At 36.6% G+C, this 26,863-nt stretch overlaps 2 protein-coding genes across 3 annotated transcripts; one reads left to right on the forward strand and one right to left on the reverse strand.

The window, feature by feature from the left end:
* Positions 1-2,512, forward strand: LOC132197602 (nuclear transcription factor Y subunit gamma-like). Its single transcript, XM_059620978.1, has 5 exons — positions 1-505; positions 1,113-1,218; positions 1,281-1,712; positions 1,770-1,910; positions 2,147-2,512. The coding sequence occupies exons 1-5, from the start codon at positions 84-86 to the stop codon at positions 2,291-2,293; spliced, it is 1,248 nt and encodes a 415-aa protein (XP_059476961.1). The 5' UTR covers positions 1-83; the 3' UTR covers positions 2,294-2,512.
* LOC132197588 (influenza virus NS1A-binding protein homolog A-like) lies at positions 2,494-25,787 on the reverse strand. 2 transcript variants are annotated; one of them, XM_059620965.1, is made up of 11 exons: positions 25,422-25,787; positions 9,209-9,414; positions 7,808-7,995; positions 7,464-7,662; positions 7,230-7,409; positions 6,920-7,054; positions 6,469-6,832; positions 6,038-6,283; positions 4,684-4,983; positions 4,286-4,456; positions 2,494-4,151 (listed from the first exon to the last, which is right to left on the reverse strand). In XM_059620965.1, the coding sequence occupies exons 1-11, from the start codon at positions 25,435-25,437 to the stop codon at positions 3,973-3,975; spliced, it is 2,184 nt and encodes a 727-aa protein (XP_059476948.1). In that variant the 5' UTR covers positions 25,438-25,787; the 3' UTR covers positions 2,494-3,972. The 2 variants fall into 2 exon arrangements, with proteins under 2 accessions (XP_059476948.1, XP_059476939.1); XM_059620956.1 differs by lacking the exon at positions 25,422-25,787 and adding an exon at positions 14,021-14,211.
* Positions 25,788-26,863: the final 1,076 nt, after the last annotated feature.

Genomic DNA, 26,863 nt, shown 5'->3' on the forward strand with positions numbered 1-26,863 from the left:
GCAGTTTTCAGTTGGAAAATCAGAGCCGTCTCGCGCGAGCCTCTACGGTGGTCAGTTCAGTCTTTAAGTTTTTTTTAAAAGAAATGGAAGTGGATCTTGTGCATGGCAAAAAAACGTGGGTACCTCCTGTCGATACGTTGACATCAATGGAAACAAAGGTGAAAAAATCGAAGGATGACCAAGAAATGGATAAGGCAAAAGCGAACTTAGAGCGCTGGAACATGCAGGAACAAGATGTCGTTGATGACCCGAACAAGAATAAATCTCCCCAACAAAACAGACTAATTCAAATCACGATTGACGACGAAGAAGCGCCTCAAGAGAACAAACTAAATCAGGAAGAAGTGGTCGAAATAATAGGGTACAAGCCGCAATCTCTGCTGCCCAAAGGAATGAAAGTGCGGAATAGTTGGAAAAGGGACATTTTGAAAGAGTTGATGCTCCAGTCGGCAGTGGTTTCTGCGAATTTCGAGCCTGAAGAGCCTCCACCAGTAATGGAAATAACGTAAGAATGAAAAAAAAATTGATTTTTTAATTAAAATCAAATAAATTTTAGGCTTCGGTGTGCCATGTGCTCGCTTGAATCGCTGCAAATTTTAGCTCAAATTCCCCGAGAACTTTTTATTTACTCACTTTCACTCAGAGATCGGTGATAAATCACTCTTCAATCCGAAATTTTGAATTTATTAGTAGCAATTTGCAATAGTTTGGGTTGTAATGCCGGCCATAATCATCAACAATTCAACATAAACAAAACAAGCGTGCGTTTTTTCGTGCGCATGCGCTCAATCGAGGTTCCGATTCCGGCCCCCGCGAGATTGGCGCTGCGAGCAAGCTGTCCAGTTGACCAGTTGTTGTGGTTGGCTTGTTTTCCCTCTCGCCGATTGGCTTTTCCAATCGAAAATTATTTTTGAACCAAAGTCTTTGCCGAAGTCACTAAATTAGGGATAATTTTTATTACGGAAATTTATTTTTAACTCAATTAACATTCACAAGTCGCAGAAAGATGTCTCTCTTTTACGCTCTTGCCTCGTAAGTAGCGACGCGTCCAAACCCCAAGCCAAGGAAACATGATGAAATTTCCCGTTTTGATTTATTGTTTTCTATTTCAGTGAGGAAAATGAGGACAATCCAGGTGGTGTGGCCGGAGAGGCCAGTTCTCAGACGACCCTGAACAACTTCTGGCCGAAAATTCTGGAAGAGGTCAAACGACAAACGGTATATTAAATTGTCCAAAGTTTTCCCAAATATTGTAATCAAATTTAATTTTTTTTCTGCAGTTGGATTTGAAACAGCAGGCACTTCCGTTGGCGCGCATCAAGAAGATCATGAAGTTAGACGACGACGTGAAAATGATCAGTTCAGAGGCGCCGGTGCTATTCGCCAAAGCGGCCGAGATTTTCATCCTGGAACTGACTTTGCGGGCCTGGGTGCACACGGAGGACAACAAGAGACGCACCCTGCAGCGCAACGATATTGCCATGGCCATCACCAAGTTTGACCAGTTTGACTTTTTGATCGACATTGTCCCCCGTGACGACATCAAACCAGCCAAGCGCACAGACGAGACAGTCCGCACTTCAATGAATGCCGACCAGGTTCAGTACTACCTTCAACTGGCCCAGCAGCACCAGCAGGTACTCCAGCAGTCTACGCAGCCTGCCACCTCCACCGCAACCCAGCAACAACCTGCGCAGACCCAGAATATTCAGGTAATTTAAATTTACAATTTATGACAAGAAAAAATAATGTAATACTTTTTTATTAAGGTCACAACACAACAAGCACAACCACAAATCATCCAGTTGCAAGCGCCGTCGGTGCAAAATCAGGCTCAGACTGCAACCCAAGGTGGAATCCAGATTGTCCAACAGATCGTCACTCCGACTGGAGAAATTCAGCAGATTCCTGTAAGTTGGAAAAAAATTTAAGAAAATTTGTAATTCGTATAAAAAATTAGATTTTTTCTTTTAATTAACAAATATTTCCATTTATTGGGGCCAATTAATTGATCCTTTTCGTAATTTCTTGTCAAATTTAAATGAAGTTATATTATCAAATAATAGGTGCAGTTTTAATGTGTGTTTTTAACATTACCACTTTCCAACCTCTTTTGATCCATATTTTTGTCACTATTTTTCTTCAGATTCAGCTGACGCCCTCTCAACTGGCAACCATCAAAATGCAATTCCAAAGCAACGCAAGCCAGCCAGTCATTATTCAAACGGCTCCAATTGCTGTCAACCAATCCACCCCTCAGATCATCCAGGTCCGATCTCCTTCCAACACGTAGGTCGTGGTTGATGGAGTGGAAAACTTTTAATTCCTAAAGACTTGGAAATTCAACTGTAGGTAGATCTAAACCGTATTTTGTACCCAAAATGTATTTTGAGGATTGTAGGATTACATTAAATTATATTCGCAGTGAAATCAGTTTTCTCTCCAATTGTAAATATGATAAGTTTATGCTTGAGTTGGAAATAAAACTCTGAGTGAGGTTTTAAGTTAATAAGTATCTTTTTTTATCGTTCATGATGAATGTATGTATTTCCAAATTTATTACAACAAATCACCCCTGACTCTTGCTGAATGTTTTCAATGAAGGCTGTGTTCAAACAATCAAAAGCAGCTGAAGGTTGCAAAGGTCAACATTGCACTAACAAGGTGATTATTGAATATCATATCGATCATATCCTCTAATACATGCTACCAACATTAAAACATAATCACCTATGGTAATTCGATAGTTTTATACAACATTTCATCGTAAATCTGCTTTTTTTATGACCTTTCTATAATACCTCTAAGACACTTAAAACGGCACATAAACAGTGTTTTCCAGTTAGTCCAAAATTATGTTTTCATTTGCGACGAAAACCAAATTAATTAAAATTGTCTACGGCAGCCCTTACGTTTGAAGGCTACTAAATTTTGGAAATTGTTTTTCATCAAATTCGTCCAACATTCTTTTTTGGCAAAGTTAAAAAATGCCTGATGCATTATTTTGATATAAAAATAAATCTCTACAGAACGGCAAATGTTTTCATTACCATCATAAAACAATCTAGTGCTGGACAAAGCCGCCTTCAAACTTGAGGCTGCCGCAGGTCTCTTCTCTTTTATCACACAATAATGGAATAATATTAATCATCATCATGTACATAATAATAATTAAAAGTAGCTTTTACAATGCAGTGGTGGTTTCAAAAGAGATATGCTTGCTCGAAAAACAGACAGGTGAGAATACCAATCAGCGTCTACACATTAGTCGTCTCCCAGTTCAGCAGTAAAACACACACGGCCCAAGATGGCGATATTGATTCACAAAAGATTGACTGGGGCGTCTTGCTTTCTTGTTTGGAATACAAATGAGTTTATAAATACAAAAATAACTGGCTGTCTCGCTCTTATCGTATCAAAAAGATGTTTAGTGTATACAAAACTGAACCGCCCTGTGATATCCCTTTTTTCGTCAACATCGGTGTTTTTGCTACACATTTGCCAGTAAATTTTGCAACGTGGCCCCCGATTTTGATTCTAAACTCGCAACAGATCTTTTTAGTGAAGTGTAAAAACCTCTTCGCTAACAGGGTGAGAGGCCAGGTCTACACTTGCTCAGACTACCACACGTCAGATCGAGTATTTTTTAACCCTGGGTTCGATTGGTCAATTTTTTATTTCTTTAACTGTATACACAAGTCATAATTATCATTGATGAGAGGTAGTCTGGCAAATCGAATCAACCAACACCGAGACTTATGTGTAATCAATGTGTAATATTATTTTATCATACAAATCAGAATGCGTTTTCTAAATCGATAGCATGCTTGGCATCAGGCGTAGAAAAATTTTCCGGGAGCAAAAAGTAGCCCTGGCCAGGTGATTTATTTCGTATCAGCAGTCTTTGAAGATTATCCAGCTAACGAAAATTGAGTGGTGAGGGAATTCAGGGCCCAAAAAGGTTCTGCCACTTCACTCGCTCACAGAACCGGAGTCGGAGCAGCTGGCTATGGAGGAGCCGTCGCTCTTGGACGTCCTGTCGCTTCCGCTTGGCAAGGAAAGTTGGTAGTGCAAGTCTTGTTTTGGTACAAATGTGGTCCATTCATCAGTGAACTCGTCCAAGTACTCGATGCTGTTCAGGAAAGTTTTGCCTAAAAATACAGCAAAATTAATATTTTCAAGCCAATAAATAATGAATAATGTTCACAAATAAATTTCTTTAAATTCATAAATTATAGGTTAATTAAAAGTATATTATACACTGAAAGACAATTTTATATTATACCTGAGAATCCACCAACAGCATACAATCTGTTTCCGATAACTGCAACTCCGACGTTGGCCCTTGGAGTGGTCATGCTAGGACCCGGAGTCCACGTTTCGGTTTCAGTGTCGTAGATCTCGGTGGAGGTCAGGGAATGGCTCCCGTCAGATCCACCCACCGCATACAGTTTTCCTAATAAAACATTCTTGTTAGTCTTTTAGATACATAGAATATTTATTCAATACAATGAATTTAAAATGCCTGAAAAATACAAGAATAAAATAAATAAGCATGATGAAAATGAATATATGACATGAAAATTCCAAAACTTAGGAATAAACATAAAACTAGTTGAATTGAATTTTCAGAATATAGTTTACATAAATTATATTCTTTTTTAAAATAATAAGAAATAATACCCTTGAAGACGGCAAGGCCGCACCCGCGTCGGGATGTGATCATGCTCTTGATGTAGCACCAAGAGTCCGTGGCCGGGTCGTAGAACTCGACCGAGTTGAGGCAGTTCCAGGCGTCGCAGCCGCCGACCGCGTACACCTTGCCATCGAAGGAGCACACGCCGGCCTGGTAGCGGCCAGTGAGCAGGGGGGCCACGCTGCGCCAGTCGTTGGTCTTGGGGTCGAACACGTCACACTGCTTGATGCCCACCTGGCCGTTCCAGCCGCCGATGCAGTACACCTTGCCCTCCAGGTCGCAAACGCCTGCAACAACAATTGCTCATTGGAGCTGACTGGTGCGAGTTTCGACTCCGGACGTTGAATTTTTTATTGAAAAAAGAAAGATCGAAATGTATGACAATTTTGTGATTTTCGGCAGACTGTTGCCGCGACCGAGCTATGTGAGAGTGAGCTTGGGCCAGAAGCAGCGTACTGAGAGCTGAAACGCACTTGGACACTTTCTCACATTTCCCGCTGAGTGAAGGGTCTGAAAATAAGGACTTTGGGTTGCTGGATTTTTCGGACAACTCGGACGACCAGACTTAATTAAAATGGGATCTGCAAACGCGTTTTACCAAAAAATAATTATATATTATAATAAACTGATCCAACGCCTACTGAAAAGAAAAAATTTCCTTAATTTTGTTCTGAAAACGGAAAAGTGCAGTGAATGCAAACTCTGGGTCCGGCCAAAAAAATCCACTAGCCCGCGGCTGCTGGAAATGAAACAGGAGATACTCACCAAAAATTTGATGCACGTTTGACTACTTAAACAAAAAGAAGTGCTGGTGACCACGTGATGATTTTTGCTTTTTCATTTGCTCTTTCGTTCTTTCTTTCTTTCAGAGTTTAAGGCAACTTTTAACCTATCCCTTTTAATACAATGTAATAAAAAGAGAAAATAACAATTGAGCTTCCTTTCTCTGAAATTGTTAGCTGATAGGGTCTTGGTCCAGGTTGTTGGTGAGCGGCTGTGGAAGAGAACATAAAAATGCCATAGTCAGTCGTCTGTTTGCTAAAAAGTTTTCATATAGAAGAGGGGACGGGGACAGAAAGGAAGCCCATTCAAGTTTTTCCAACTTGGTAAAAAAATTCAAATAGGCTACTGCACACCAGAGTCAATCAATCAGTCAACCCCCACTCACCCAGCACATGCCACAAGATATATAATAATATATAAAAATCATAAATAGCATATAATGAGAGCACAAATATAAACGCCTCGAGTTTACCTCCAGCTGTCTGGGGCCGAGTCTAGATTTGCCTTTAAAAATACTTTGCTTTCACAACCCTTTAGAAAAAAATGTGCCTTTCTTACCTGCATTTGAGCGAGCCAAAGGGAGACTGGCCATCCTGGACCACTTCTTGGTCATTGGGTCGTACATCTCAACGGTGGGCAGTTCCGTGGTGCCGTTGCTTCCACCCACTGCAAAAACTTTTCCACCGGAAACGGCAATGTCGAAGCGGCCGCGCGCCTCTTTCATGGGGGCCAGTGTTGCCCAGATGTTGCCGTCCGGCGAGTAAGACTCAACACTCTTCAAACATTCACCTCTGTCGTATCCACCTGAGAAATATGAGTAAAAAATCAATTTAAAAAAATTACAAACTCTTAGATTTCTGCTAATACAAGTAAATGTTGAAGCATGACACAAATAAAAAATTTCATTATATATCTCTGTTTTTGAATGGAAGATTAAACAAAATTAGTAACAATTTCTATTATCAAACTTCTGTGTTTTTTTTCCGTACCGCAAACAAGCAAGGTTTCATTGAGATTGGCGCATCCTGCAGCACACTTGACGTGGCTCATGTTAGGCAGCACGCAGTACAGGTCTGGCTTCTCTTCACTGGGCAGTCTGGAGCCGGGAGCCGTGTCTCCTGGGGTGTTGGTGGGCGAGGGTGTTTTTGGCCTGTTGAGGCGCAGAACGACGCTAAGGGTAGCCAAAGCGCCAGCCATCGAGACCAGAGCCATGAAGGTGTGGTCCTGCACTTTGGTGTTGGCAATTAAGTCCCAGTCTATATTCTGATTCTCAGTCAGATTTTTGTCACTGATGTCCCTTGAGTAGACCAAGATGCGGGGCTTTGCTGGCTGCAATTGCGATTTCCGGCGGTTCTGTTAAAAAATTTTAAATTAATAACTGCTTCCTCTCTAAAAATTATTGGTAGAATATAGTTTGGAATTAATATAAAAAATATTGACCTTCAAGTTTGACTGTGACTGTCTCTTTGAGAGTTTCTTGTAGTCCTGAACAATGTCTGAATCGCTGACCTCGCCACTTGGCAACTCCATGCAGTCCTGCAGAGAATTATCCAGCGCCAAGTACAGCAGATGTGTCTAGAATAAAAATTGACAAATAAAGTTTTAATAATTTCCGTCTGCCGGAGAAACGTAAGTCAACTCCTTTAAAAAATAATGGTGATATAAATTGCAGCTAATAATGTTCAAATGTAATCAATATTATTATTATGTATTATGGGATATAGTGTGAACTCTTAAAACTAATTTCTACCTTTTCAGAGAGGTGGTCCAGCGAAGGGTGCTCTTCGGACTGTCTCTGGACCCAATCAAGCACCAGCTGGCACAACGATTCTCCAATGACCAACGACATTTCTTCTCTTGTTTGATTCAGCACTTCGATCTGGATGCAGGGGAGATTCAACATCGACGGCGACTTTGACAGTAAGTCAAACTGCAAAAGAAAAATTGTTTAATTTTTGTTAGTATTTTATGAAATTTTTAATACCTGTTTATTGATGAATCTGTCAACCTTGGCGACGAGCTGCTTGTTCTTGTTGATTCCAGGAAGGGAGCGAATTTCGATGCAGTTCTTGACGTCGAGGTGCTGAATCAGGTACTGGCTGCACACCTGGATCACTTTGTCCATCTTGAGCTGGCAGGCGGCCAAGTACACCGACTTGACTTGATTTGCTGGCACATGGAGCCTGCAGCAAATTTCCATTAAATTATTTTCACACCGGTCGTAAAATAATTCTAATTTAATAATTTCAGATCATAAATTACAAAATATGACAAGCGCTTTTTTGTGTGGAGAAAAGAAAGAAATGAGAGCAAGTACGAGTCACTGACCTGGATGTGTAGGCAAAGTCAATGAGCCTCTCGAAGGCCACCTTGTCTAAACCGCCGTTCAGCCGGTATGTGATCTTATTCTCCCGGGCGGCGCTCTTGTTCTCGTCGTCGGCTGTGAACAACTCGTGCAGATATGGACTGGCACTCGCCAGGACTATCCTGTGAGCATGGATTTCACTGCTTCCAACCTGTATTTTGAGACAAAAATTCAAATAAAATCAAATTAGGAATATTCGTTAAATCTTTTGGTAGGAGAAAATTAGGCGAACGTTTAGTAAACTTATTGAGTATCAATCCAATGTCAAGAAGAATATCATTTCTTTTAATGGTTACATAATTTAAAATTTTGATTGGTTAGAAGTTAAAAAAAGTTATTTTCACTTATTTTGTTCTACCTTCTTTTTAAAATTGATCTTGATGTTCTTCTTTAAGAGTTGAAGACGAAACGGAATTAAAAGCAATATAATTTTTTGGCCGCATAATTTTTAATTATTCAGTGGATTTATTATGATGCATTTGATTGTAAATTTTAAATGAAAACAACAATGAGGTCATATCTTATCATTTCTTAAAATTGTACAAATGGCAAGTTAAAAGGATGTTTGCGGTTTAAAATATTCTCGCTCAAAGTCAAATGCATGGAGATCCAATTCCATGAAATCTACCAGGGCCAGACGAAACCCTCCGGATTATTCGAGTAATTATTTTTGCCCGCAAACCAGGGTCGAGTTTCGTGACACAAAAAAAAAACGTTGAAAGCGAAATGATTGTCCATTAATGGGCCGGGGAATTGACCGCGACAATAAAGGCCACAAACGCTGATTCAGCAGGCGCAGAGCGGATTAATAAAAAATTCATCAACCAGACGAACGATGAACTGTGACCTTAAAAAAATTGGGTCTCTGGTGTTGCCAGCCAAAGCCGAATGGCACGGTGGAGTGAGTTAGCGAGCGAATGAGTGTTGCAAAAGGGCTTTTCTTTTGATAGGCCACACGTGTTCTGGTTGAGACGCTAAGCGGTCACTGAATTTTTTATTGCTTCTCGTTGCAAAAGATAATTAAATTAATTTTTTCTGTGTTCTCATTGAAAAAAATTAAAGTTTTTTTTATTATTAATAATATTTAAGTATTTTATTATTGCTGAATGCTGTTTTTTATTTGCTTATTTGTTATTAGGATTTTAAACTCTCTGAAAAAACATTAAAATTTGGTTTCTTAGAGAATTAATTAATAGTTATTATTAAATTAAATTTTAATTTTTATCAATAATCCAATGTAAAACTGAAGAAATTGAAAAAATATAATGAATATTTTCATTACACATCTTCTATTCTTCTTCTTCCTGCTTAAATTTCTGAACAATTTTAACTTAAAAAACAGTTTGCCAAAGAAAGGAACTTACGTTGAGGACAACGTCGCAGAAGTGTCTGTTTTTCCTCATGGTGTCGAGGGCGGCGAGGGTTTCGGTCTGCTGCTGCTCGTCCTCGACGACAAGGTCGTGCTGCGAGGGCAGGCCATCGTCGTCGTCGGCCTGCAGCAGGATGTCCGCAGGCAGTTCCATCTCCTGCACCATCGTGCCCTGCAGCTCCAGAGCGTTCACTGCCAGTTCTGCCCAACAGAGAAACAACACTGATAACAGGATTCGCTCTCCAGTGTAACATGAAAGTAATCCCATTTGGCAGACCCGCAAGTGTCGCTCAATTGGATTTCACCCTTCTTTTCTCGCATGCGACGCGCTTAATTATCCGACCTTTCGCTCTGTTACCCGCCCAACAGTGGTAATTTGTAATTATCATTGTCCTAAGCTCATCTTGCTTGCTTGGCCGAGGTGAACGTCTTTTGCGTGCACTTTCGGCCGACTGCCGCGCAGACGGACTCTCGGCGCACCGAAAAAAAAAACTGGTTTCATCTTGGCCGCGTGACTGCCAAGACAGGTGCTTGATGACCGGTATATTACGTTAAACCGCAAGTATGATTTGAACGATGGAGAGGAAATTTATTAATTTTATAAACGCTGAAAAATTGACAATATTTCAAGTGTTATTGAATAATTCCTGCAATGTTTTCTATTGGGTTTAAAAAGAAAGAATCGAATTAAACTGTAACTGATAAAAGACAATAAAATTAGTATTAAAATATGTTAAGATGAAATAAAAATTAATGTATAAATAGACCTTTTTCTTAAACAAATTTTTAATCAATAATATAATGTTAAATGTAAATAAGGCGACATTGGAAAATTGAACAACAACAATAATCCTTAATAAAATATGCTTTTTGACTTTGATGGAAAGTAGTTTATTATCAAATTATTGGAGCACAGTTATTATTTGCCTGTAATTTTAAATACTGACTAAGACACGAAAAAAAAGTTTAAATATATCTATCATCCATGGTCAACGTCATTCAATTTTTTTCCAGAATTTAAATAAGATGTAATTTCTGTCAGAATTTTAAATGGCACCAAACGAAATGTCATTTCAATATTAATCCTTCAAGTGATTTTGATTAAAATAATTAAGTATAATTTGATAATTAATATTAAAACTAAATCAATCCTTATAAGACATATAATATTCCGCAAAATTTTCGACTCTTCCTGATTTAGTTTGAATTATTGGTTAAGCCCCTCTGTGAGTACAAGCAGGGTAAATTCTTTATAATGTTATAATTTATTCCCAGTTTTTGTTTCGAGTGTTTTAACTTAATATCTCGGTGACAAAAAAAAAGGAAACTAAAAGCTTGTTCTAACCAAATGTGTTCCTATTTTAAGTGTTACTTAAAATTTTCTCTTCCTAACCTCCGTTCGTGTTTTTGTTAATTTATTTATGTACTTTTGCCACCTCGCTGTGAGCCTGACATCAACATAACAAGTCCGTTTTCTGCCTTATCAAGCGGAAACGTACAGCATTTCGCAATTGCAAAAACAAGCCTCGCTGCATAGAGATAAAAGTCTAAAAGGTGTAAGTTTACACGAGAAAACGCTAGAAGTATATCTGATTCCACGCGTTTCTACTAATATTAGAATTATCAACAAACGAGGTGCCAAAAACGATAAACAAACAAATTCAACTGAAAAGCAGTTTGGAAGACACGCGCGTCTGGCAGTTCCCGGCGCGTTTAAGGCGGGGTTCAAAGGCTGCGCGCAGCCACCCCGCACACGGCTGACCCAGATTCATCCCTGGCACGCCGCGGTCCAGTCACGTAGCGCCTGAATTGGCCTAATAGTAGTGCAGACAATCGATATTTCCTCCAGAGCCTTCCTGCTTCTACGCATTCCCAGCCCGGCTAATGGCTTGTTTTGCATCAAATGCGCAATCGGAGTCACGCAAAGCCAAAAAAATCATTTATTAACATGAGCGTGCATTTTATTACGTTACCCAATTGATTAAATTTATTTTTAAGCCTACCAGTTTTACTGAAACGAGTTGAAAGTTAAGCATGTATAGAGCATGAGCGTCCAATTGAATCCCTTCCGAGAAAGATTACAAATTTATTTTCCCGCTTCTAAATTAACCCCTCGCCGATGAATGAGACTCGTTCATATTTTACGAGTGAGCAATAAAAATTCTGTCTCTAAAAGTCCGCAGGTGATTCATTCGCAGTCTAGCCGCAGCGTCTCTCTTGCTTTTGATGTTTATTTAAGTCTGAGTTGGTGAATTTCCCCAGGATTTTTTTATCCGACATAAAAAGTAAAGGCCGAATCAATTAGCGCTTTTTTCAGACAAGTTATTTTTGTTGGAAAACAAAATAATAATTATGAGGCCTTTTGCATGGAAATATTTATATGCGGCGCAATTTAAGATAACAAAACATCCGTGCTAATTTTCTTTTTGGAACGCTGACATTTAAAACTACCAACAACAACCAACACTTTTCCGGTCTAATATAATTGCGGAAATGAGGATAAAATATTTAATTATAGACGACTCCAAAATCTAAATTTCAAAATATGAGTTATGATAAAGAACTAAAATAAAATGCATGGTTAATTAAATTTATATTAATCTTATAATTATAGATAAATTTATTGGCAAAAAATGAACTTTCTATATTCATGAAAGAAATAAGTAACTTTTTTGTCAGAGTTAAACATCATGTAAATTACATTTGATCTAATAGAATTTTACATTTTTTTTAATTCGCCAAAATTAGTGATTTATCATCTTTTTTTTAATATGAAATGAATTTTCAGAAGGCTTTTTGATAAAATTTAAGCCTCCATGCTTCAAATAATTCCATTTTTATACCGATATAATTTCAAAGTTGAAAAATTCGCACCAAGATTAGGAATCTTTTGAATGAAATGTATTTGCTAATATTTCAACACGTGCTTTGGGCGTGCAAAAAGAGCCGGCAAGGTGATCAGGTGATAGTCTTTTTATTCACTCTCCAGCAGTTCGTGCACGTGTGCGTTTTTTCGGAGGAGGGCAGTAGAAATCTGGAGGCACCTTCCAAGGATGCTTTCCACGCCAAAAATAGTCGCGACCGGTTGTGGAGCCGCGATTGAAATCCCTCTCACTAAATCAGCCGATTAGGCGATTTAATTTAAGTGGCATTAATTCGCGTCTCGGTGCTCCTTCGCTTGCCACCTCCGATTAGACAATGGCTTGGTCGAATGCCACGGGGTTAGCTAACGTTGGCCGACGGCCAGGCCACACCGAATTTTCTCTCCACCGGCCCAAAATAGCGAAGCGCATCTGTCTCTGTAATTTCGGCGGAGGTGTGTTCTGCGTGTTATTATTATGTTACACAAATTTAATCTCTTGGCTTCGGTGCACACGTGACTCCGCGGCATGTACGCAGTGCGAAAACTATTCTGCTTCCAGGTTAACGGCGGAGCAACCGAATGCAGACGTCACTCGCAACAAGGGTTTCACATGTTCTATGCAAGTTCAAATGAGGTCACGTGAGTGAACCGCACCAAGTGCCCGCCTTGGCACCGACACTCGTACTAATGAATGATTTTAATGAACAGCTCATTTCGCAAGGTCCTTCTGGATCAAAGTGACGTGCAAGAACGGAAATTCGTTTGCTTAATATTGTTCAATTTAAACATTCTGGAAAAACCGAGAATATTTGTAAATGAGATTAGGGTTGACTAAAATATGCAAATGTTTAAGTGATACCGGCTATTTTTAGAAAGGGAAAGTAGCTCTGAGCGTTATGCTGGTAAAATTTACAAAAACAATTTGATTGAATATTAATTTTTTTTTTTTTTAAGCAAATATTCAGAATTGAGATGAGAAATTATTTTGAAATTAAAGTTAAATTGGAAGGATAATAGAAAGGGAAATCAAAGAAGACTTTTATTTTGACAAAGTTACCCTAAAGTTTGAAACCAATATTAACAATTAAATTTCTTTATGAAACTAAATAGAAGTCCTATTTTTTTTTTTTTTTTTTTGAAATTTTATTGCAAAACTGTGGAAAATGGGGAGTGTAATCTGATTGGCAACATAAACTTTCCTCCACATAAACCTTACTTTCTGGAGTGTGAAATTGAGCGCCGTGAGATAAAAGGGGTTAGTGCAGTTGCAGCATTTTTGCATCAGCTCGGTGCTTACAGTGCACCCTCTGCACTGCACGCCCGACTTTTATTCAAACTCAGATAAAAACTGGGTTATCGATTCAGAAACTACCTTTTCATACAATAAAAGCTCTGCAGGTAAAGCTCGGACTGAGCAGAGCGAGACAAGTCAAACATTCAAACAAACAAAAAACCTTGGCAAAAACAAAAAAAACATGTGACACGCCACAAGGAGAAGTGGGAAGGAGTTTCACGACTGTTATATTATATAAATTATATAACTTTCAAATCAATTAGTTGTGAAAGATACAATATTTCTGATATCACATGAAAATTTTTTTTACATTTTTTTTAAAGTAAAATAAAAAAAAATAAAAAAAACACCTCCTGGATTAATCAGAAATTGGAAATGATTATCTTTTTAATTGAAGGGTCATAAAAAAATTACAGATCAATTAATTACTGAAGATTATTTTTTAATTCCACAAACTCGACTGATAAAGAAAAAGAACGCGTAAAATAAGAACATCTCTTTACTTCTTTTTGGACTTTGTCTGATCAGATAACGACTTAAAAAAACCCACATCTGACCAAATATGGCACACTTCTCTTCAACCGGCATTTTGTAATTGCGAAAGTGCTTTCGAATGCGTTTGCGAAAATGACAATTTAATTAAAACTCACGGTCGTTCTCCTTGGGATACATGTCGGTCGCTTCGAGGACCTTTGGTGAGCCGAAAATTGAGCGGATGTCGCGGCTAAAGAAGAACCATGTGGTCTGATGCTGAGCAGAGTTGGCGAAAAATTGAGCAGCGTGTGTGCAGACGACGAGCACCGCGACTACTCACTCGCCAGCAGTCTCGTTGTTTGCTCGTCGCCGCCCGAACGCGACGCGATTGCAGACGAAGTTTGCGCGAAAGTGGGGTGAGGGCCGGATCGAACTCACAGAGAGCCGCGTTGGAGCCGAGCGCCGTTGCACTTCTTCATCTAAGCACCAATTTCGTCGCGCCTCAAATCAACCCTTCCCATCATTTGTTCGGCATTCCGCTCCAAATAGAAATTAGAGCACAAAATTAAAAATATGCAAAAAAATTTTAGATAAATTTTTGCTGTTGTAGGTGCCATTTTGACCAAAAATTGAATACTTCCCTTTTCCCTCATCAATAATCTATTTTTTCAGTATCTTACTTAATATCTACATCTTTAGTAGCAATTGGGCAAATAAACCACCTTAAAAATTAATTCCGATTCAAATTTTGTTTTCTTAAATATTATTTGAAATTAAAAACCAAATAATACTAGAAAATATTTAAAATATTAAATTTCATAAAAATTAATATATTTGCCGCAATGTTATTATCAGTTATTATGATATCTATTGAATTCAAATCACAATCATTGAATGTGTAAAATAGAGAGAAAACATTTATTTATTAACTCTCATTTTAAACAAGAATAGACAAAATTAGCAGGAGGAAGATATTTGAAATGTGAAATACTAAAAACAGAGCAGCTTTAAAAACGACCAATTAAATTTTTAAGAAATATGGGACGCAAATTTGACGCATTATAATGGAATTTATATGAAGCTCGTTATGATTCACGACAATTCACGATAAAAAATTTGAAAAAAAATCAATAGAAAAATACAGAAATGTGAGCATTTCTTTCAATATTTGCTTGTTTTCAATGAATCGAGAAACCTGCGTCACTTCGAAGAAGTTCAGACATCATCACTGACGTTTGGTTTCGATCTAAATTGGACCCCGAACTTTCAACACATCTTCAAAGTCAAGCCACGTGGACGTTCTTTTTATTTTCAAGCAAAGGCTGATTCACCCACTCAAAAAACAAAAAGCATCTTGAATCGTGCGATTGATAAACCTGGCTCAAACTGATTTTAGCACCCGAGATTATTACGAGCGGAAATAGCAGTTTTCAGTTTTATTAATAACATGAGCAAGTGCGATCAATTAGGCGGAAATAACTTTTCCAAGTAAACACGCACGCCAGTTTTAATGGAACACGCTAATTTTAAAGAAGTCTGGCGACGCGCGTTTTCAAAGTGATTCCAAGCGAGCCAAAAAGTCTCTTGGGTCGGCCGACCGACTAACGAAAGTTGAATGCTTTTAGATCTAATTTCCGCCGCGCGACAAAGGGGCTAGGATTGGTGCGGTGTGCGAAAAATATATAGCTCGCCACGTGCCCCCTTGTCTTCCTGTCCGACCCGACAGAGACGCGAGCGCAAAAAAGCACACGTTATTCTTGCAACGTCCCTTCAATCAGTCGCCGCTACGGCCTCATTTGCATAAATATCTCGGCACTAGATAATTGTGTCCGACAACGACCTCATCTGCGTTGAAATTTCACTTGGAGATAAAAACATATGACGATGAATTGATTGTATAAATATTGGAAGGAGAAACCAAATTTACTATACATTTGGTTAAAATTACAATCAATTTAATTTTTAGCTACTTTTTTACATTAAAATAGAATATACTATTTTTCAAAATTATTCCTTTGGTTTTAGTTAATTTGTTGACTAGAGCTGGCTGCCAATTCTCTCCCAATCTAATTTCTAATTAATCTATTTTGACTTGTTGTGAGAAAATAAATGAACTAAATTAAATTGAACGACATAAATCATTCTTCTTTTAATTAAGGACTAATAGACCAATATATTTAAATAAAAACTTCTCTAAAATTTCAGGTACTCAGGAAAATAATGTTCTGTTTTATTTATTTTAAATAAAACAGCACAAAATTTCCATGAGAAATAAAATCAGGCTATTCCTGTCATAATAATTGTTGAACAACCCTGGAACAACCATGCACATTTACTTTTCCTTTGACGTTTGATGAAATTCATTTCATCATATTTTATGATCAATATTACAGTGTAGATTGATTTAAAAAAAATTGTCACAAAAAAATTTTTCAACAGTAGCTTTTTTTATAAAATTAAAATTATATTATATAAGTTTCTTTAGTTAAAAACATTTTAACTAGTTGTTGATTTTCAATTTTAACAATTTTAATGACTCTTTAACTGTCTTTTAACAAAATTTTGGCGTTGCATGATATGGATCAATGAACTTGTCTCAAAGGTTGATGCACATGTTTTTGTTTACCTCGTCAGTTTCGGATAACTCTACGGCGTATAAGAGGAAAATTGCAATGTAATGGCAAATATTAGCGTCCACGTGTTGAGCGTGATGTTTAATTAATTACCGGCTCTTGAGATAACGCAAATCACGTAGCACAAAAAGTACAGAAAATCCCAACACTGGCGTGACTACTATCAGCACTTTGATAAAAATAAATAAAAACCATCTGCCAAGAACAGGACGCAGACACAAGTTATGCAACATGAATTTCGCTCCGGCCTAATTGTGTCAACCAAACAAAAAGTGGACGCTGTCCCGCAACGTGTCACTGTTTGAAGAAACCTGCTGTTTATCGGTCAGATTAGAGCAGAGGCAACAGACGCTGTAATTAGCGATAATTAGATCACACGTGAACGAAAATTGCGATGTAAAAAGTTGCTTGTTATCTCAGGTTTCGGTGAATTATTGCGCACTTTGAACGCCTCACTTATAAACAAGATTTTTTTGGACTCCAAGAGTTGTTTATCTTCAATCAGAACTGTTTTTTAACTATTGATTCAAAACTACTTGCAATCTTTATGTAATTGAAGTGGTTCAATTCTAAAGGAAGATAATTGATTGGCCATTTTAGTGACAAAATGATAAAATAAATACTCTGCTCTAAAAATAATAAAAATAAATTGTTTTTAACAAGTTAATTCCATAGTTTGGAATCATCATAGTAAAAATGAAATCTTTTATTAGCTATTTATTTTACCGTCTCAGTTTTCAAATAAATTCAATCCCATTTATGAAAGGTCAGAGTCACAAATAGGGCCATAGCTTCTCTTTCCACAGATAATTTGGCACCAAACGCAGACACCATAAAATTCAAGATATAATGTGACATAATATCTGTCTAGAAAGTTCAATGGTCTCTTAAGAGCACCAAGTCTTTGTAGTGCAACTCGGTTCATAAATCAAACCTCCCGTTTTTACCATCATTTACTGAACAAGAAAACTAGGTATTTTTCGCTCCGATTTTTAAACTATGCTGCAAAAATATTGAAAACTTCCACAAGGAAATCTCACAAAAATAAAAAATAAATAAATAAAAATGAAATCCAAATTTCAGTTTGTGAAATTCTGAACCCAGATTTCCACAAAGCCGCAATTGGATCCTACGGTTTATTTCCACCAATGTTTGTTTGTCTGGAAGAGGCTCTGTTGGGAGCAACAAGTTTGCAAACGCGGTTTGCATGACTATTTTTCTCTCTGGCTTCAAAAGCAAACTCTCCATCGTTTCCATGCACACCGCAGGATAAACATTGGCCGCGCGGCCTAAAACAATTTCAGCGCGAATAATTATTCGCAGACGCGGGCGTGACCAGGCCAGAAATAACGCCGAAAAGAAAAGGGTTTCAAGTATTTTCGCAAGCCCGCCGGCGATAATAATTTCCTCAACAAGAGCTGCTTGGTTATTTGGTCGGTGGGAAATTTACGAGCCGCTATTTTCAGGATTTGCGGCCACGGTTCGATTTCACACCCGCGCACCGGGATTTCGGTTCCGAAATAATTTTTCTGGCCTTTTTTCGCAACTGGCTCGGCTCCAATTGCTTCGTACCAACAGCTACTTACACTGCTTCTTTTTCTAACACGAAAAGTGCTCAGAGTAATACATCTTGTTAATTTATGTCGGGGCGAGCTTGATTTCGAAACTGGTGCGTGGATAACGTTGTAAATAACTTAATTTTCTTGGCGCGAGTTGCGTTTCGAATCGACTTGCGGAAATCCGCGATTTTTACTTTTCAAAAGTAATTTGAGGAAATTCTATGAATCATGAAAGAGTGATTCTTACTTAAAGCAAATTGACACCGACTCTATTTTCATCAAAAGGATAAAAAAAAACATTTTTAAACATTTTGAAAATAAATTAAAGTTTGTTAAATTATTAAATTTTATTCCATTCCATCTTGAATTTAAAAAAAAAATGTTTTTCCATTCATTAATAATATTATTTTTAATTTTTTGCCTAATTTTTTAATTATTCAGTTTCTATTTTTATAAAAACTTTCATTAACTTAATCCTATTTAACAAGCTTTCTAAAGTTTCTACTAAAAAATAAAAAAATAAAAATGGATACTAGCCAAAAATAAAAGAGATTAAAAAACTCTGATTTATAATTTTCTCTTTCAACTTGCTTCCCAGAACACATTTCCTCACAGAACCACTTCTGGTTAATAAAATTCTAAACACTTGACCACACATTATCAGCTTGAATCTTTTTGCAATTTCCTTTTAATGCATTGACAAATGAAACAAGTAATTGTGTAATTGGTATACTCATAATCGGTTTTACTTGAAAGTGATAAATTTCATATATTTAAAATATTTGGAGACTTATTCCCCAAAAATTTCTTATGATATTATACCTAAATAAAATATTTGGAATTCAAAAATATCCAGAATTTTTAAATCGCTTCAAATAATTTATTTTTTTTTTTTTTGTAAAGATTTTTAAAAAAATTCAGAATCAACGAGAGTAAAAAAGGGGACTCGTTTTTTTTATATTTTAAGGATGAGAAATATCAATCAGCCCTAAATGACACTCCAGTTTTAAAAATGATCTTTTCCTTCGTTTCTTGCCCGGAAAAGTACGGCGCAGAAAATTAAATTTTTATGGGTGCAACACTCGCTCGCCAGGCCAAATAAACACATTTGCATAAACGACGGCACTTCGTGTTTGTCCTGCTCGTTATCTCAAACAACGTTCTAATTTATTTAACACATCATGCTCTCTACACACGCACCATGACCCGCAACTTTCATTCAGCTAAACGAATGTTTTGCAAAAGTATGTATCATTGATATTTGTATTGACCTTAATTCGGAGTTATGAAAAATTAAAACTTTTTTAACGTGACACGCCGGGGTCACCTCTTTAAGAGATAAATACTTAACTGTCAAAAAAAATTGCTATGAAATAATTGCTCGGCCATAACAGATAATGCGATTGACCAGAATTGAGCTCGGGTTTCGCCAAGGCCGGCAGAGACGATCGGACAGGTGACAATTTCTGCTCCGCAATTGCACCTAGCTCCGCCGACCGACCTTGTCAAACACAATGAAACATTCTCATGCACGCTTCGTAATCGATCAATGCGCATCCCACCAAGAATGTCAAGCGGATGATTTTATCAGAAAATAAGCTGAGAGGAAAATATTCAAGATCTGCATCGTGGAGAAGGGAAATAAATGCAAGATCGGCAGGTCGCTTGGGGTTACTAGACTTGTGCTGGAGTGGCACTTTCATGTATGGTATCAAGTTGAGTCTGAGGACATTATATTTAATCGTTTTTAATTTTTTGCAAATAAATTTTTAATTTATAAATAGCAATATCAAATAAATAAATATCAATATTAAAATATTTTATATTAAATAATTTTTAATGCTCCATTTCTGTAGTTTTGTTGGCATGAATTTTAATTTGCAAATTCAAAATTGCGCGTTTCAAAGAAATATTTTATATTATACAAATTAAACTGGAGAATTAATTAAAAATTTATTTTTTCAGAAACTGACAGATATTATTATTTGTTTCATCAATTTTCTAAATAATAACAACCTCGAGTAAAGTAGTTAAATTATTTTGACCAAAATGATAATTAAAATTTTTTTAAAATAACAATATCAAAGGAAATTTTCGCCTGTTGGGCACGAAAGTGTAAAATATTAGTTTCTATTTATATATCCAAATTGTAAAAGTTGGATAAAAGCAAAAAAACAAAAGACCTAATTTACCATGATTATAATAATAATCGTACAATCACAAAATTAAAGTACTAGAATATTTTGAAGTTTAGAATGAAAACCAAATCTGTTAATATGGATTTGTGAAGTTTGAAATAAGTATGGTAACATAATAAAGAGCTTTACAATCTATACATTGAAACGTTTTAGGTCGCAGTTTCAATTTTAAAAAGAAAAATCAAGATGAAAATTGTAATTGTGCTCTTATCATAAGATAATATAAAATGTAGACACTTGAAATACCTATACAGATTATATATAGACCAAAAAGTCTTATTTAAATTAGCAAAGACCAGAGACAAAAGTCTAGAGTATGATTTAAAGCATTATAGGGTTAAAAAAGTCAAGTTTAAAAAAACGTGATTTTGAGATGTTTACTTCTCTGTAAATAGCAATTTTTGGTCATTAATTTCTGTTTGAATGTGAATAGCTTTTTAAGCGAATTCAAGTTTTAAATTTTGAACTGAAGCCAAACAACGATACGCTTTTGGGCTAAAAAATTGCCAGCAAAAATATCCGTTGAAATGTGGATGACTCACGTTAGAGGGAAACTAATTTTTGACCTGCTTATAAAATAAAAACGAAATTTTGCTTGAAAAATTCAAATTACAAAAAATAATCAATAATTTGTGCGTTAAACACGCAAAAGCAAACGGCAAATACAAATTACGGCGGCCGTGTCTCTTTTGATGTCGGGCGTTTTAGCAGACATCTGCTAGTTGTAAACCCTTTCTTCTCTTTTTTCCAATTTAAAATTTTTGTATTGACCGAGAAGAATAAATAAATAAAATAAAAAAATAAAAATACAACAAATGGAGCGTGCTTTGTTGTGACAGCCGTATAAAAACGAGCGCTTACCTTTGCGAGAAAAAAAGTCTGTTTGATCCACCCACTCTGAGTCGTCTGGCGGTAGAAGTATAAGCGCCGCGGGTAATTAGCCAGAAGCAAAGCCGGTAAATTAAAATCTGCGCGACAAAAAAGTGTCACCAGAAGAATCCGTCTTTTTTCTTTCTCATAAAGGGAGGGAAGTGTGCCAGGACTGGATTTAACCCGGGGTTTTGTTCGTTCAAAAAGTCTAACGTTCTCTTCACAACCCTAGACTATCGCTGATATACAATTTAATTTGAATATTCTGGGCGCGCTGCTCTTTCAAAGAGTTATGCAAAACACGTGAAATCTAAGTTGGAAGTAGTGGGGCCTGAAATAGCCGGCGATTGTGCTCTCTCTCGGTACCACTGACCAACAAAGCCGATCTATTTCGAAACAGAATCCGCGCGGTCCAAGTAGCAACAGCCCTAATTCGCCCCAGTCGTAAAATCGTTATTTTTATTTCCGAATCCAAAGCGCGTCCAAATTAATTTCAGCCGCATTCTTCTTTGGCGATTTCAGGTTTATTTCGGACTCATGAACGCGGAAGAGGGGCTATTTCTGGGCGCACGTACCGGATCACCATGCACCACTACACCCAGAGAGAAGATTAGCCCCCAGAAACGAAACAAGGTCCAGTAAATATTAACATTGCTGATGTTTTGAAGCAACTAATTTACTGCATCATAAAAAAAATTGGATCTAGGAAAATATTATTTTAATTATTATATTATTTTTGCACGTTATGATTAGATTAATTTATTTAAACTTATTAACATTATTAACGATATTTAAAGTCTGCAAAACTGACCACACATAAGGCGTACAAGATGTCAGGCATCTGATTTATCTCCTACATCTGAAATAAAGCAGCTGAAACTTTATTCAATAAAATTATATGAATATAAAAAATTCAGATAGTTGAAATTGAATAGTTTTTGAAAGGGTAGAAATTAACGTAAAACTGTTTTACAAAAATAATTGTAAAATAATTTAATATTTAAAAGCATTGGGAGTAGCCTTTTGATTAATAAAATATTTAAAAAGTTATTTTATTTACACAATCTATTGTATATCACTTATTTTTAGACCTTTGTTCATTTTTCATAACATCTTTCAGTAAAACAGGCGCTTTATACTCTGGTTGGAAATCAAGTAATGTATTATAAGTGGGGTTCTTTTGTCAGTTTCAAGAGAGAAACTTCGTGTCCTAACCTTCACCAGCACAGATATAAAATTAGAGGCCTGCTGGTTTAAGCCAGTTTAAACCAAATTCGGTGGGTATATATTTCGGAAGGCGCGTGACACAAGCAAATCGATGGGAGCCAACAACCTTAATGAAGGTTCAATTGGATTACGGTGAGTTTCAATCCGTTTCAAGATGAAACTTTGTATTTTTAGTATATTTAATATTTTTTCACAGAGCATAAAAAAATTGAAATAAAATATTCATTTTTTAAACTCCAATTTTCAAACTGTCTAATGCTGCCTAAAAATTAGAAAACAATTGAGATTTTGACCATTTTACTGCATTTAATTTGAAAATTGTGCATGCATGTTTATGTAAAATAACGAAATTTAATTTGATTTGGTCGGATAATTTTTTATTTCTGTGGGTTAATTTTTAGGTTCCTAAATAATTTCGTCGTGACTACAAACTATTAATTATTACTTATTTTCAGCCGCTTCTCTTCCTTTAATCATCATGATTAGCCAGATGATTAATTTGTAGCTGTGACATTAAATGAGGTAAAACACCATAATTATGAAATAAGAAGTCATCATTCTCCTCTTCACAATATAAATTCGCAATGACGGCAAGTAAACAGACCTCCCACAATTTAATCATTCGCGACGTTACATAAAGCAATAGTGTGCAAACATAAATAAGACGACGAGTCTTTGAAGAGCGCTTGTCGTCAAACAAGACGTATACAGTCTTTTAGCGTTTTGGTGATGCAATCGAGGCCGAAGGACGCCCCCTCTAGTTCTTCTTCTTTGACGCGCGGGTACGTGCAAATGAATGTATATGGCAGAGAATGTGTCACCCGCGACCACGTGCGCCTTTGCGAAAATCGTTGGCGCCGCGCCAAAAGGGCTCGTGGGATTGCCGATGGCAAGCGAACGACAGAGGAGCTTGATTGGTTTCCTGATTCATTCAATCAAGATGAATTGGATTGGCAAGAAAAACTAGCTGTGACTTGATCTATTTGACGTCAAGAATTTTTCACAATCATTATTTCTTAGTTAATAATTTAGATGCGTATGATTGATCTTTTATGTTTTTGTTTTTCATCAAGTCACCAATTCAAACTGCAGGTGTGAAAAGTGCCTTAAAATGTGGAGGAAACTGAAAGTGAGGGGATTTTGGCTTCACATCTTCAGAAAAGTTAAAATTAATTGAATAATTTTATCAGCAAAAATACAATTGTTCAAAAAATTACCCTCCACATATTTCTATTGTATTGGCTGCTGCCACTGCAGCATCTACTTTCTTGGGTGATTATTCAGGCTGGCTAATTTTCAATTATAATCTGTATAATAAAATTTTTAAATTAATAAATATTTGATATGCCGCTTTATAGTTTTTACTTTTAAATTTACTATCAAAATTCTCTTTATTATTTTTCATTGAAAGTTATCAATCTTATTTTAACAAATCGGGCAAAAAAATTAACTAAAAATAAAAATTGTTTTTTTTTTCAATTGAAGTCTTACTTTAAATTTTTTTTGCATGATCCATTTTTTTTTTTATTATTCATTTTTAAGATCATACATTTTTATTCACGCAAAATTAGCATAATTAAGCTCCTGATTTTCGCCAGCCTTTTTCTATTTGCACGGGTGATTCAATTCAAAGAGGAATCTCGTCTGAAGCAACAAAGTAAAAAAGCTCAAGAGTAGCGCGGCTCTTGAGGGAATTTCAACATCTCACTCACTCGAGGCCCATTACTGCGCCGAGACAAATTGCCCTATGCAAATTCCGTTTGAAACCCTTCAACTCGCGAATAACAAGGCGCGCACGAAAATAATGTAAGGAAGAAGAAAATCAACACGTCGGCCCGTTGCCGTGACAACAAGATCCGAGAGAGTTTGTTGCTCACGGTGATCGACCAAGCGACCGACCCACTTGTGTTTGCCTGATTGACTGACTAACGAGCCTCCGTCCTTGGTACCACCCTGGCGCAGGGTGACCTTCCCAAAGAAAATTCAAATAATTGCTTCTTTTAATTAGTGCAGGAAATATGTTCAACAAAGTAAAGTGAATGTTTCGTAATTCGTCTCTCTAAATAAATGCCTTGAAAAAGATAAAAAGAGTGACGTGCACTGTATTGAATAATTTGAAAAGGAAAATTGAATTAGCAGATAAAAAGTGTTTTTCTGTTGTCAAAATTGATTTGTATTGATTCAATCAGTACAAGTGCTTGGTTTGTCTGGGGAGTTGGTTGTTTTTGTTGTTGATTGACTAATCAATATAAAAGCATATTTAGAAACAGAAAGCAGAACAGTGCTCTGAATTTCATGGCCACAATTTTACACGTATATTGACCAAAACAGTATAATTAACGTGTCTTCAGTTGGCACGAAGCATAAAATGACCTTTAAAAATTTTTAGTAAAAAAAAAAAATTAAATTTAATGCTCCAGGAAAAACATGAGGCTGTTGGAATAGTTTTGTTCCCACAAAGAAATCAACAAAATAAAATTATAAATAAATGTTAAACGATTTAATTATTTATTTATTGAAGTTTTATTGTTTAATTTTTGAACATGATAAAAATTGAAACAAGAAATAAGGTGAAAGAATGAAAACCCTAAATAATAAAATAAATTATTTAAATTGTGAAAAAAGTGAATTCACAGTTACGGCTGATTCACTTAAAATTAATGATTATCCAACGCAATTATAAAATTATGGTGTTGTGCAAGGTCAGGAGCGTCAACGCTTCCAATTATGTAATTCCACGGCTATATTATTATAATATGCGTATCTCTCCACTCATGGTTTGTCTGTTCGTAACGCAATTTGACCCAATTTGTCACCGATTCGGAACTACTTGTCGAACTACGCAGTGAATTTCGGTTTCATTATAGTCAGCAAATTGCGCGAAACGAGCGTGAAAGTCGTTTAACTTTGCAGAATTAACGCTGAGCTTCTTGGCGCGCAATCTCCCGCACCTTCCGCGGCCTCCGACATGCAATCGCGAAAATTGCTGACAATCAACTTTTCTCTTCGATTTTCGAAACCCGAAACGGCGGAGCTTTTCCGGGTCTGCTGAAATGAGAGATGAAGTAAGAAAAATTCGTGGATTCGTACCTGCTTCTTCGGACATGATTTGCGGCGGGCGTGCGAGCGGCGTGAGGAGAAGTGCGTTTACTACAAGTGGTCCATCGGCCGAGGGCCGGTCGTGTCAGGTAGCCCGACTGGAGGTCAGGGTCGTTCGCCTCTGGCGCCCGGTGCTCACCATCCAGACTGCGCTGCACTCGCGGGGATTTATTTGCAGATCCGGTCGCTGCTTTTCCGTTCGCGTTTCTCTTCCAACACAGACAGCGGTGGCTCTCGTCGGACGCACACCAAGCCAGCAGCGGCCCACTCGCGGTGCCCCTCTTTCTTTCCTTTGGCCGAGATGGCAAAATCAATAAAGCCTCCTCCACGCAGGCCTCCAAACACACGACGGCGGCGAACGGCGAACGCGAGCAAATCAACAAGAGCAGCCGCCTCTTCCGAGGGGGCGTGGCTTTCCAGGCGCTTCCAGACTTTTTACGCCGCGCTTTTACAACTGGCTGCGCCCAACGCTGCGCCCTCGATCTCTATAGAGCAAAAAATGTTGTCCCTCAATAATTTATAATTTGTTGTTTAGGTATTTGTCATAATGTTACGATCAATCTGTTCAGATTCTGTTTTGGAAACAAAGTTTTTTTAACCGCACATTTTTCGAAGCGATATTTTATGAAATTTTATATTTTATTGACTAATGAATAGCAGTGAAAGCCCTACATTATTTTCAAAATTAAGAGAAAGTGGCTTGAATTAGTTTTTTAAATGTAAACGGTTATAAAATTCTAAAATAATTATTAATAAAAATTTTTTTTTTTAAATTAACAAATTACATTAACAAGAAAAGGCACGTACATTTTCTTTATAGAAATCCACCTTATTTCCAATGATTTCCAAATGAATGCAGCTCACTAATAAATTATAAATTAATTTTTAAATGTAAATAATCTTAAAATTGTGGGCTCGCAAAGGCACACACTTAAAATTCGATAAGTCAAAAATGATTAAAATGTATAATTTATAATAATATAGTATAATCTTTAAAATCTTATAGGGCTGCAAAAGCAATAGCTTTTTGTAGGATAAAAAAAACAATATTGCTTTTTCACTTTCGAGCAATAAATTTTGTCATCTCAGAATTGAGTATTTTTCAGGGCATAAATTTATAAATTATAAATTTCTTTTTATAATATTACCAATGAGCTGACGTTATAAATTAATGCGTTTATTATTAAAATATACGCGGAATATTTTTTATTTATCATTTCTTAATATTCTATTAAAATTAAAAAGCAATAGCATTGCGCAATTCCACAAAATTCAGGGTTCTTGTTGTGCCATAATTTTTGACACTATTCCTGATATTTTGATTTTTTTTTTAAATTTCTAGATTTCTACCAAAAGCTACATTATTTAATAATGTTTCTTGGTATTTTCTCGATATATTTTATTTTTCATAAATTTAACTTTCGCTAATTTTT

This window comes from Neocloeon triangulifer, unplaced genomic scaffold, assembly GCF_031216515.1.
Source record: "Neocloeon triangulifer isolate White Clay Creek 2 clone unplaced genomic scaffold, ASM3121651v1 ptg000001l, whole genome shotgun sequence".
Classification (NCBI taxonomy): Eukaryota; Metazoa; Arthropoda; class Insecta; order Ephemeroptera; family Baetidae; genus Neocloeon; species Neocloeon triangulifer.

What these genes read in the sequence shown, in the direction of transcription:
- LOC132197588 (XM_059620956.1), bottom strand. Translation starts at nt 14,042, where the DNA reads ATGTATCCCAAGGAGAACGACC. An exon ending in TGAAACCTTGCTTGTTTGCG is followed by an intron (nt 6,284 to 6,468) that starts GTACGGAAAAAA and finishes CATATTTCTCAG; the next exon opens with GTGGATACGACAGAGGTGAA. An exon ending in TTTGGCTCGCTCAAATGCAG is followed by an intron (nt 4,984 to 6,037) that starts GTAAGAAAGGCA and finishes TTGTTGTTGCAG; the next exon opens with GCGTTTGCGACCTGGAGGGC.
- LOC132197602 (XM_059620978.1), top strand. Translation starts at nt 84, where the DNA reads ATGGAAGTGGATCTTGTGCATGGCAAAAAAACGTGGGTACCTCCTGTC. An exon ending in CCACCAGTAATGGAAATAAC is followed by an intron (nt 506 to 1,112) that starts GTAAGAATGAAA and finishes TTTCTATTTCAG; the next exon opens with TGAGGAAAATGAGGACAATC. An exon ending in GAGAAATTCAGCAGATTCCT is followed by an intron (nt 1,911 to 2,146) that starts GTAAGTTGGAAA and finishes ATTTTTCTTCAG; the next exon opens with ATTCAGCTGACGCCCTCTCA.